The 12,811-nt window shown below is 46.6% G+C and overlaps 1 protein-coding gene across 2 annotated transcripts in view; it reads right to left on the bottom strand.

Annotated features, from left to right (window-relative positions):
* Positions 1–198: 198 nt before the first annotated feature.
* Positions 199–12,811, bottom strand: part of LOC142575970 (tectonic-like complex member MKS1) — a 94,576-nt gene continuing 81,963 nt past the window's right edge. The window contains exons 8-10 of one of the 2 annotated variants that reach the window (XM_075685828.1): positions 9,241–9,326; positions 2,527–2,577; positions 203–869 (exon numbers count right to left, since the gene is read on the bottom strand). In XM_075685828.1, coding sequence (XP_075541943.1) covers positions 761–869; positions 2,527–2,577; positions 9,241–9,326 — 246 coding nt within the window. In that variant the 3' untranslated portion in view covers positions 203–760. Of the gene's footprint in view, positions 870–2,526; positions 2,578–9,240; positions 9,327–12,811 lie in introns of both variants that reach the window. The other variant, XM_075685829.1, reaches the window with a different exon arrangement.

The following is a 12,811-nucleotide window of genomic DNA, read 5'->3' as shown; positions in this document are numbered from 1 at the left end:
CACAGTGCCATCGGTCGAATGGGCTCCAAGATTGCATGGCCGCGCCGACATACAAAAATATGGTTTAATAAATATCAGTAATTGGAATATTGTTTTGTTCACTAATTTTGTGTATGTTGGAGTTGGCTTGCAGCCCCTTCGACCACGGGCAATGTGTTGCAGCTCGTACTGAACGCGACTGTAGGTCATATTGTGTCTGTAAATAAACTTCACTCAGCCTACTAATAAAATTCAATTAAAAGTTTGCGCTTGTGTCTGTCTCCTGACGCATTTTTGTATTTCTTGTTATGCACAAAACTTACCGTCATAGCCTACAGGTAACAGCTGACCCAAACCAGTAGCCTACTCCAGCTAAGACACTTTTGACAGAGTGTGCAAAACAGTTAATAGTAGGACAGACACAATGGCACAATGATAACAACAAAGAATGCAGCATGACTACACTTCGTCACAAAAAATTGCCAAATCTGAATTCCATAAAGCACATTATGCTATGATGTTGCACAACAGCGTTATGCTTTAATTCGGTTCCCTAGGACAATACTGCTTTGTGCAGTAAGACAGGTCTAACATGTTTTGGTTGAACAAAGCATCACAAGCCATCACTACCAGCACTACTATGTTTCCACCGTCTATGTTTCCACCATAATGTTAGTACATGTACGAGCAGGCTAAAACTTGACGTTATGAGCTCTGTACTAGGAAATGCAATGTGCAGTCGTTGTTGCTTGCTTCAGAGCAGCACTCCTCCATCTGTTGCTCAGGCCTGGGCCAGGGCTGTGTGTCTGGCACGTGCCGCCAGCATCCTGCTCCTGGCCCGGTGAAATGATGCCAGTACAGCAGTGATGCTTGACTGGCTTACTTGCCGTCTGCACCACATGAGAGGGGAGGCGAGATTATATGTTACATAAGCCCAAAGCAAAAGGTTGGCAGCACATTGTGACTACAGTGCAGTGAATTCCAACAACAGTAAGTCTTGCACCTACTTGGGTGCATAGGTATGTCACACAACCAACCATTTATCCATGATTCATAAATTAGGGACGTTATAAAATTGTGGGTGAAGAGGTAAGGAGGTCTGCTTATGTTCTTGAGCAGGCAAGAATCATTCATCAGCGCACAACACAAGTGTGATCCTAGGCTGGTGCGAGTGGCATCAGAAAGTGCGCTGGCACTGTACGTGTAGAGAACTGCAGGGCATAAAGCACTCGTGCAGCACTATGTACTGGCTTTCTGTTCTCTCCCCTTCTTTTTTTTCTTCTTTGCAGGATGCACTGAGTTTTGCATTATGGTGGAGAAACCTGCATACAAATTACACCTTCAAAGCTTCATCCTTTTGCAACTGCAGTATTGTTTTGATTAGTGTACTATCAAACTATTGAATTGGTCAAGTATTGTGACCACCTTTAACGTAGCTTGCAACAGGAACGGGAATGTTTGTGCTGTGTTGCCTACCACTGTCTCTATCATTTAGGTCATTTTCTCACTTCCCTGTTGCTTATAACGCTCAATTAGGCTATTTGAGCGTCTAAGAGCTACCTTCCGATTAGACTTAAATATTTTGTTGAGGGTGCTTTAAAAGGAGAGAAATGCTTGCAGAAATCATAGCAGATACTGCTGCGTGATAGAGTATGCCTCTAAAGGTACATTACCTTTACTATACACTACACTCTTAGACAAAGGTACACCCTGTTGGGTGTATATCTGCCACACAACAATAATCGTCCTCTGCCTTGCTTGTGTTTCCTTTCTTGAAAACGCTGCACCCGCTACTTTCCGGTCGGGAATGCTATGTCATGCTGATAACGTGCATGCCATTCATTACTGGGAAGTACCGGGCTCGCAGCGTTAAAGAAAGAAAACGCAGACAGGACAGATGAAATTTATTGTTGTGTGGTAAGATACGACCCAAAGGGTGTAATTTTGTTTTAGAGTGTATAAAAAACAGTTTACGCCCTTTTGAGTGTATCTCTGTCTCACAACAATAACTATCTGTCTTGCTTGTCTTTCCTTTCTTGGAAACTCCATTTGCTACTTTCCTGTCAAGCATGCTATGCCACCATGACAACGCACATGCCATTCGTGACCAGTAAGTACAGGTGCACAGCATTAGGGAAAGGAAAGGTACGCAAGATATGTGATGATTATTGCTGCAGGACAAAGACATGCCCCAAAGTTTGCAATCTGCTTTTGCAATGTATGCAAGGAGGTCACAAGCATTGTTTGCTCTAATTCTCCCCATACACACATCACTGCCTTGCTGGCTTTGCCTTTAGCTATCAAGAATTTCCTTATAGGCAGTCCAACTGCCTGCACCATCGTCTTGCACTTTCTCACGACTGCCTGTACACTTTTGGCAAACAATATCTTCGAGAGTTTTCTTGCTTTCAATAAAGGGCAAGCCTGTAAGAAGGCAAAGCAGTCTATAATCAGCCTATACACAATTTATAGGCTGTCTGAAGCTCTCAATTTCTCTCGTAAGAAAAGATGAGGAACAGGTCAGATGAGCAGCACTGAAGCACTTACCCAATCGACCCCAGAACTCGTCGTGCTATCTCCGTCTCCCTGGCTTTGAACCTAAATGCACAGGTAGAGAAAGTGGAACAGCATTATTTTTTTCTCACACCTTCCTTCTAGCCAAACTCAAGACAGTTCTTTAATTGTACATTTAAATCAGCTCTTAATGTCGACCGGTTTCGTACAAACCTGAAAAACTACTTCCTTGTACTTTGTTATAGCGCAGGCAGAATGACAAGGACAGAGGGAGGTGCATTATATAAACACTCAGTGTGATAAAAGCACGCTTCCTTGATCTTGTGGTACATGCCTATGCTAGCCTCAGCAGCTCCATGTATGTGGCCAAAGAGTCTGTTTCTCCAGTTCATTCGGATAAAAGCGTATTTCTTCACCTGAACAAATACATGCAGGATTAACATCACATGGCTGTTCCTTGCATTCGCTTTTCACCCTCTATTGCCGCATTTTCAGGTGGCATTTGAAATATACTATGCATTCATTTTTCGTCATTAGTGACAATGCAGCTGTATGTCACACTCAAAGTATCTATCTGAAAAATTCGGTGGCAGCAAAATGATTACATGGTTGACATACAGTGTTGCCTGTATCTAGGTTTATCTTACGCCAAATTTTGTTACCTTATCATTTATGGTATAATAATGAAGAGATTGAAAGCTGCTGTCCATGGGGGTGGACATTCGGTCTGATGTGGTTGATAGCATTTCGCACTGGCATCTTGTTGCAATGGCCAAAAATTAAGCTGACACATATAAGTATCGGCACAATTGATCTATGAAAATCTTGTGCATTTTTAATCGACCTACCGTGGTAGCAGTTACAAAAGTGGGAGGGTCGCAGTGCAAGCGTTCTTTAATGACAGTCTAATTTTCCATTTTGTGCGCAAAATGCTGTTATGAAGTAACTTGTAGTGATTACCCTCATGTTCGCATGTAAGTGCTTGAAATTGCCACCTCTTGGTACAGCCTTCTAAATAGCATTTCACCAGGCACCATCGGAAATTTTGTTTACACACTGAAAGTTGTAAAGCGACGTCCTGAGAGCGTTCTGCAGCAAGTTTCCTTAAAGGGCCCCTCACCAGGCCCCATATCAAATTTTGGTCATCGGCTCATTAATAGCCGAGATAGAAATATTTCAGTGCCGCGAACCCATGATTTCAGCAGGCAGGCTCCACTGCCAAGCAAGATGCTCTCTCCAGTTGCCCCGTCTAGCCACCGCAAGCGAAACTCCTTCCCTGCGTTCTCCCGTACCGGACCTCGAGGATCGCGTGACGCATACGTCACAGGCCCCGCCTTCACCTTTTTTCTCCTCGCTTTTCTTTTTCGGCGCTACGCACTTCCGCTGGCAGCGTCGCGCGCGAGCTGTTGTCTCGTTCGCGCAGCGCACAATTTGCGCGCTGTGCACAAGGACACATGACTAGCGGTATAATTCAGTACTACACGAACACTGAGGCAGAACAAGCAGATCGCAGAGCATGATCACGCGCTGCAACACGATAGAAAATGGCATAGTTTCGGTACCTGTGCAGGTGACTGCAAGACCGTGCGAACAAGCAGACGAAGCGGAAGTATACTCTCTCGCTTCGGTGCGAAGTAAAACAAAAAACACGCTCACAAAAACAGGCTTGTGTGTTTCATTATTTCTCTAAACTTCAATTCGTCAATTCAAGCAGCAGGTCACACAAATAACAGATGGTGCCTTGAATAATTCTCGAAGTCACGTGTCACCACAAGCGACGTCACACTGCGGACCCGAGTAGGTAGGCGCAGGGACGCGAGTACGTCACCGTCCGGCTTGGAGCGCATCGCCCGCGAGGAGAAGGGAAAACGACGTTTGGATTGAAATTTCAGACCTTTCCGCGGCACGTATGTAATTCTTTGCAAACACGATCGTTAGCGCGCATTGTATGCTCTGCGCTTGTCAGCTAAAATGGCCAGACCTGGTGAGGGGCCCTTTAAAGGGACACTAAAGGTTACTATTAAGTCAACGTGGACTGTTGAAATACCATCCCAGAAACCTCGAAACGCTTGTTTCGTGCCAAGGAGAGACTTATTTTAAGAGAAAATGCGTTCTGAAGCGTCCGCGACCTCTAGCGCAGTTCAAATCGCCCGCCCTCCGATCGAGGAGAACTGACATCATGGTCTCATAGTGACGTTGCGCCATCGGCGAGTAGAACGGCGTCCGCAGACGGCGCTACGGCTTTTCTGCGCAAAACGCGAACGCGCGGCCAGAAACAGAGCCAAGACAGAGCCGACAGCAGAGCGAAAGCGGGAGTATGGTGGCTAGCGGAAGGAGAAACGAATTACGTCCCACGTTACGTCCCACGGCACACGGAGAGTCCGTTTTCGTTAAACTATAGGCTGCAGCGAGCTCGCAGCGTGGTCTATGAGAAGCGACGAGCCTTTTCGCACTCGCAACAGGGCATAAAAATGTGCGAATCGACGCAAAACTCGGCCTAGAAACGTGCTTCGCCACAGCCAGGGCTCAATACGACCCAAGCTGGCACGACCCAGATGTCGTTTCCCGCACCGCCACCAGGCGCCGCTACTATACCTCACACTCCAGCGCAAGACGCCCATAAGCTGGTACTTCATTCTATGACGCTAACTTCGACGCTCGTCGCAATGGACCCTGACACCGACAGATTGGCTCGCGATGGTGGGCTCAACTTCAGCGATTTGAGCACCGACGAGCGCGACCTGCTTCTGAGGGCTCGCACTGCCGGCGTCGTTGCGTACTACGACGGCGGCCTCGACACCGGCTCTCCGGAGCGGGAAAGCAACGAGGGCTTCCCACGACATCACATGGACGTGGCATTCTCGCTGCTTGTTCCAAATGAAAGTTTCGCCACAGAACACCTATACAAACTTAGAGAAGGGAAACTGTACCTTCCACAGTGCTACGGAAATAAGCGTAGCGGTGGCGTCGTGAACTAAAGTATGTGACCACGGGTGGCGCTGTACAACAGGAAACGGAAACGGGGTTTTGCACAGTATGGTCGCTTTACCTACTGGGTTCTGGCTGATGCGCATCGATCGTGCTCCCGCCAGTTAGGTTGCTGTGTGGCAAACGTAGCGCCTACATATGTATGTAGGCGCTACGTTTGCCACACAGCAACCAAACTGGCGGGAGCACGATCAAGGCGCAGCAGAATATATGTAGCGCTGAGTCATATCGAGTTAACGCACACTCTGAACTGACTTTTAAGGGCATCCCGAGCGGTTTTTCGTTTATTACGCCGCCGTTACCCCGAGTTGTGCCGCCGCGCTCCAGCTGTTGCATTTCGTGTAGGGCTACTGACAGAGTGCGGTTTCCAGGTGGCACGATGGCCTCGACTGGAATAAACGCACACACCAAAGATTGAGTAAGCTTGAAAATAATTTATTTGCATTTTACAAGTACAACAAAAAGCACACGTCTACGGATTCACACAAACGCGGTTACATAGTCAAGAACATAGCCAAGAAATGGCTCATTAATAAGGGTAGCACAGACGCACAAGAAAGAAGACCTAAGCTACAAAACGTACAGTCGGCTGCTAAACATAACTTCCCTGTCACCGCGTGTCACTTTTATACAGCATCTTTAGAGCACTACCAGGCCGGGTAATTTGGCGAAAAGAACGCAACAGCTTACGGCCGTCAGCTGCCTCTTCCTTACGGGTGTCATAATTATCCTAATCTCCGCATCAACGTCGTGCAAGTCCGCATACAGGTATCTGTATCTGAACCACATGTGCCAGCTTAATACATGTGTAGTGAAATTATGATAACCACTGCGTCTTATCAAACGTATTGGTTTTGCAAATGCGCATTACAGCTGACGGAACGACATACTGTAAGTGAAGCACAAGAGAACAAGGACAAAAGGAGGATGCAACACTTGAAGAGGAAGTGAAGAATTAGTAGGCGTACAGCAAACAAGCGATGACGGAGAACACACAATGATGCATCGGATGTTCTGTGACATCGGTTTGCGTACTTACGGTGTTATGGAGATCAACGGCATAAAAACGTACCTTCAAGCGTATTCCGTCAACCTCCGCCGCATTCATTATGATAATCAACGCCTAAACAAAATGAGGCACTATTTTTTGCCAAGAGTAGACCTCTTTACAGCAAGTCTGTGTAATGACTCGCAGACGAAACCAGCATGCTTTCGAAAATGTTTTACCGCCGTAGTATTCGAACGCCAACGGCCAGGAAACACATCGATACCAATAGGCTGTCGGCTGTCGGTGGTTAATCAAGTACAAAAACCTTGACGCTATGACTAAAAAGCAGCTTCAACAATCAAATTAAAAAAAATCAACTGCCTATTTGCCTGAGGTAAAAAAACATCCTTAGACACCTCGATTGTTCATGTCAATGGTTTGTGTAAATTAAAAAAAATCAGCATGTTCAGCGCCCCTAGCAGAGAAAGCACCAATTAAAGTATTCGACCAAATTACAGTAGCTCCACTTGCGCGCTTACGCTGAAACGCGCCTCGATTGATTTTTCGCCCTCTGTGGCCATTTGTTGAACTTGAGAGTGTGCGGGGCCTGGTTTCGCGAGCAGAACCCTCACAGCACGACGCGATAACGAAACTACTGAAACTCCAAAGCGTGCGCGGCGCAGAGCCGAGCGCGCAGAGTCGAGCGAAAACGAAACCTTTCGAACACCCATATTACTGAAGGGTAACGTCAAAATGTTATTTTTTCCTAGAATCGAATAGACGTAGACAAGTAGCATTTTTTCCGGCTTATAATCGAATGAAATGATATTTTTAATACGAGTAGTTGAGTATTAGTAACACAAATTATGAGGAGACCTTTCGTCATCGGGCTAGTACCGGAATGTCGCTGGGGGGTCTCAAATCGTGTCATGCATTTACCTCAATTTCTCGGTTACTAAAGCTCTGTTCGCGATTATATTGACGCCTTAGACGTTCTAGAACATTGCTCTACCACTTTAACTTGAGTTTCTGGTAACCTTTAGTGTCCCTTTAAGAGGGCTTGGTAAAAGCGGAAATAGAAGCAATTTAAGTGTAGCTATAGGATGGCTCTCGGCATTCCTTCTCTGCATTCTCCCAAATCAGAGCCGGAAACCTACGTCATGTTTACTTTTTTAAAAAAAAACGATGCCTGCCACCTTTTCTCTCTCTCCCTTTCTATCGCGGCGCAGTTCCGTTGGCGGTTTCGCTGTGCGTGTCAGGGTAAACTACCCTGTCAACATTGTTACTATTTGTGCGCTGGAGGGAAGCAGGTGACGTGGTAGGCAAGAAAGCATATACTGAAGCAATCTTGGCAAAGCTGCAGGCCTGGTAGTTGTCTCACTTTCTCATTAGCAACTTTTAAATAGCAACTAAGAAGACGACGCGTGTACCTGCATGGTGGCCGGCGGATGTGACGCAAGTCCCAGCGCGTCCCCTCCGAAATGTTTCAGCGCGCCGAAGGCAGCGCGTTCCGAGCCGTGCGAGCGGTAATAGGGTTTCCCTTTTCTCTTTCCAGTTTCGCTATCGAAAACGTCTACTTGAGCCTTCCGTGACGCATCCACTCGTATCTCAAACGTAAACATTTGAACTGAGACTGCTCTTTGCCTGCACTGTTTAAAAGTAGGCCTATCTTTCTTTCGTTCTTTTTTTTTCCCCTCCTTATTTTTTAAGCGCTGTTTTCGCTGGCTAAGAGCCTTGCGGCCCTGTGAAAAAAGGGGGCGCGAAAGCACTTTCGTGTGAGCTTCCAGTTGTTTGTGCTTCGTGCCATCGTTTGGACGTATACGAGCATCGCATCGTTATTGACCCGCCGAGCTTGTGTGTACGCTATGCCCAAATCTAGCAGTCTCCGAAAACACCCGAACGTGCCAACGCAGAATGTGCGAGGCGACTCTACGCGAAGCACGAACGCAGACGTCGTTAAGCCCCCAGGAAGACAGAAAAAAGGTGCGTGAACATCTTTGTCGCGGATTCCTATACACGCCTGCAGCGACTTTTCCGTGTCCTCGAGTTTCCAGCTGTAGCTGCGCAAACGTTAATCTTTATTTATTGAGTAAATAATATCGCTATTTACTGTGGTACGTGGCGGCAGCGGTGAACTCGATTAGTAAGAGGCGATTGGAGAATTGGTGGAAGAAAAGTAGGGAAACGACAAAATACGGAGACGTACAAAAGCACAGATCGCAATAGGGGATCAGAAAATTTGGGCGTGGTAGTTCATAGTGTTTTTTTTTTTTTTCATTGTTTAACTTAAGTAGGACATTAGGCAGTATAATAGCAAGAGCTTGGTTGCGCAACCCACCGCCCCGTTCCAAAGGGGACGCTCATAACATCCATCCACGTCGAACGAGCAACCGAAGCCCCGCAAGTTCTGCGCTGGTGAAATTCGCTAAAGTTCTCTAACAGAACAAAAGATTAGTCAACCTATACCAGAGTGCATGTCGGATTGGGCCTTACGCAAGAAAAATGGGCATCGCATTACGATATGCCACCTTCATATTTTATACTTTCAGAGTAAAAAAGGAGGCGACAATGGCCTGTCACTCTACAATAATGGAGCACGAACAAGTCGCAGCGGTTTCGCGTAACGATTTCTATTTCATTTATCTTTCTTTCTGTACTTGCACCGCAATATGAGATGCACATATAAGCGACCTTTCCCTTCCCCGTACATAATAAATATATACGGACGATGGAGCCAAGAGAGGTAAAGAAATAATGTAAGGGTGTCTCACGTGGTCTGGCGCACGACATTCAGCAGCACCTTCACAGTTCCGCTGGATTCCGTGCACAGGGAGTACCTGCTGAGCCTCTTGCTCCGCTGTCGTCGAGAGAAGAAAATAATAAGGAGGAGGGGTAAGGAGAGGAGAAGAGGGAGGCGCGCAATCGGCGAACGAGAAATATCTTCGCACCATCGCTTTTCCGCCCGCGTTTATACGCTCATCATTCAGCTCCTTGTTCGAGGAGCTGAGGCGGCAGCGCGAGGGAAAGAAGAAAATCCAAGGTTACGGAAGTGCCTGTTCGGGCGAATCGTCTCTTAATAGAGAAAGACTGAGCGAGAGAGAAACAAAAGTGAAAAAAAAAAAAAAAAAACACAGGCTGATGATGTGATGTAGCGCTTGCGCGCTGCTGGGAACAGACCGATCACGTAAAAGCAAACTGGGTATATTCGGGCCTCACGCAAGCTGCCTTTATCAAAACGTGCATGCGTTACACACGGACAGAGTTTTCTTCAAATTTCGAGGGGAAAATAAGACCGGAAGATGCACCAAATTAAGGAGCACGCGGTGCCGCTGAAGCGTTTCCTTACGGGAACTATACCACGCTTGTGAACGTTGCGCCTTTAGGGTCTCATTTTGTCCAACAACGTTCGATAATCGTCATCGCGTCGTGTGCGTGTATGTGCTCGAGTGACTGAGCAGCTTTATTGCTCCATTGAACGGCGGAAAAGAGCACACTATACTCCCGAATGATCTTTCGCACCTGTCTAATGCCCGCTCGGCAACACCGCCTTTCAGTGTAGATCTAGGGTGCATATACGGAGAATATAGTCTCCGACGGAGAGATAAGAGGCACGAAATGACATACGGTGCGTTTTTGCGGGAGCGAATCAGAAAGTCTTTGGGGGCCCCTATTTTTTTTATAATTATTATTATCCAGAAATAAGCTACATACAGGTAACTACAAATGTACACACTATTCTACGCATCTTACATTATTTTTTTCCACATAGTCCCCGCTCGGCATAGTCCCCACTCGGCAGATATTTGTCCCATGGCAGCACTAAATTCAAAGCACAAAAGTACTAAAGTGAGCGACGCACGCGGCCTCCCCGAACGCTCATTGTCGTGCAAGGCTTCACGGCCTTTTGCGAACGGACTCGTAACAAGACCGCCTTACACTTCTCAAAGCGAGGCACCTTTGCCCATACGTGGGATTCATTTCACTGTGGATTTCGATGGGCGTTCGTCCCTTGCCCCTTAGAGAACGAATCGCACTTCGTTTCTCGTATGCCGCGGAAGTGTGAATCATCATCATCAGCCAGGTCCGGTATATATATACACTTCTGGTGCAACAGGTCGTGCCGACCATAATGCGCTCGTGCCCCAACTAGAGTGAACGTAGCATAATCGGTCATGCCTGCCTCGTGCACCGCATCGAGAACTCTATATGACATATTGACCCTGGTACGCGAAGTAAACTTTGGGACAAGCATAGTTACTCGTGCAAAAGGGACGTGCTGTTCGCAAGCGTAACAACAAGATGCCGGTTAACTACAAAACACGTAAAGTACGTGACGCGGGAACATAAGGCGCACGCCGTAATAGAAATATATATATATATATATATATATATATATATATATATATATATATATATATATATATATATATATATATATATATATATATATATATATATATAGTTCGTGCAGTATGTGGTCTAGCTTCCCGCTTTTCGGTTATAGATCTTATGTTGGAGTATCTTGCGCGTATGTGCGTCTGTGCTTTGACGTCCGGACGCGAATTCAGCGCAAAATGGCTGCAGGAACGGTCGAAACGCGATTTATTTGTGGCTCAGACGCAGAAAGAAAGCAACTAAAACAATACCAAGCAAGATATTTGTTCCCTTCATTCATTCTTCTTATCACGTGGACTTCATTCAGCAAAATGCACTGGACACGCGCGTAGCCGTTCAATGCGGAACTACACTCGGCAATCGATTTTCATCGCCGGGCCGTCGGGCTTTCAAAGGGGCTCCTCCTCAATATTGTGTGCCTGTTTTATTTATTTATTTATTTATTTATTTATTTATTTATTTTACTTATCGCCGTGCTCTCTTTTCTATGCACCTATATATATATATTCGACCAGTACACGTCCGTATACAGTGTGGTCCACTGTGAAAGGGAAGACTATAGATTTTGTGGGGCTCCGAGTTTGCCAGTGCACTGCACATGTGATCCAGAAAAAAAAAAAAAGAAGCAGTCAAGTCAGGGGTTCGTAACGTTCGCATTTTCCACGCAAGCGGTCCATCGGCGCGCACGCGCGCGCGCGCACACACACACACACACACACACACACACACACACACACACACACACACACACACACACACACACACACACACACACACACACACACACACACACACACCTGTGACAACTCCATATGTCTCTCAAAGAACATAGCGGCCTGTGTCATATATGTTACCGGCGATAAAAACGAAACAAAGAAACCGCACTTTTTATGCCGCACGGCAAACTTTCATATTTAATACAATAAATAAAAAAGTTATTGCTACTCGAACATTTGGCGTCTCTTCCGCATTCTTCAGCCAACTTTTATTGCGGCGCGTATACTTACACTTGGCACACACGCGCGAGTACGTGCGTACAAAAAAAAAAGAAAGAAAAAAGTGGCAATCATAAGCGAAAAGCGAGAGAAGTCAGGCGCGCCTCGCTACAGCTATACAAGCTCTCGTGCCTCTTCGAATTCTGCTACTATGCATTGATGGAAGCGATCAGTCTTCTTTTCACGGTCTGCTCTCCATATATATATATATATATACACACGTGACGCCCCGCACGAAGTTTGCCTTATCTGCCGCGATAATAAAGCGGAGCCGAGGCACTCTTCCCCCTTTGAAGCCACCGACCGAAACCCCGTCACTTCCACTTTGCCTTCTGTCGTTCCACTCGACAGTGCACAAGCCCCGCTCCGCGCGGTTCACGTGCGACTTCGCCGTCGCCGCGGCAGATCATGCCCGTCACGTGCGGCCGCGGCTTTCAAGCTGGAATCTCGCTCGCATAATGTGGCGCGTCCCACGTGCGTAACTCAATTCCCTGCAGCAGCTAGCGCCGCGGTACTAAACGATAGCGAGCTGTACTCCTTGGCCGCTATGCCTTAGGGGTATACCGTAAGTTCCGGTCTGTATCTTGCGCTGAACTTGCGTTGAATGATCACTATAAAGATGAATGACGAGTTCAAATCAGGTTAAATACACTGTCTTCGAGGAACGTTATATACAGTGGAGGGCTCCTCCGGATTAGATTCGACCACCGGAGGTTCGTTAACGTTCAGCCAAATCTAAGCACAATATCTTTTTTTTTTTTTTTTTTTTTTTGCATTCAGCCGACACCGGGATGCGGCCTCCGCATACTCGTATTCCGCGGGTGTCGAACCCACGACTTTGCTCGGGAGCAGAACGCCATATCCAATGAGGCACCGCTGCGGGTGGAATAATAAGATTATTATACAATGGGGGCTCATTGCCTAACAGCTCTAGTTGTAGGTTCCCAGTGGT

This window comes from Dermacentor variabilis, chromosome 3 (assembly GCF_050947875.1).
Source record: "Dermacentor variabilis isolate Ectoservices chromosome 3, ASM5094787v1, whole genome shotgun sequence".
Lineage (NCBI taxonomy): Eukaryota > Metazoa > Arthropoda > Arachnida > Ixodida > Ixodidae > Dermacentor > Dermacentor variabilis.
The sequence above is the reverse complement of the archived record's forward strand: the minus strand, read 5'-3'. Positions and strand labels throughout refer to the sequence as shown.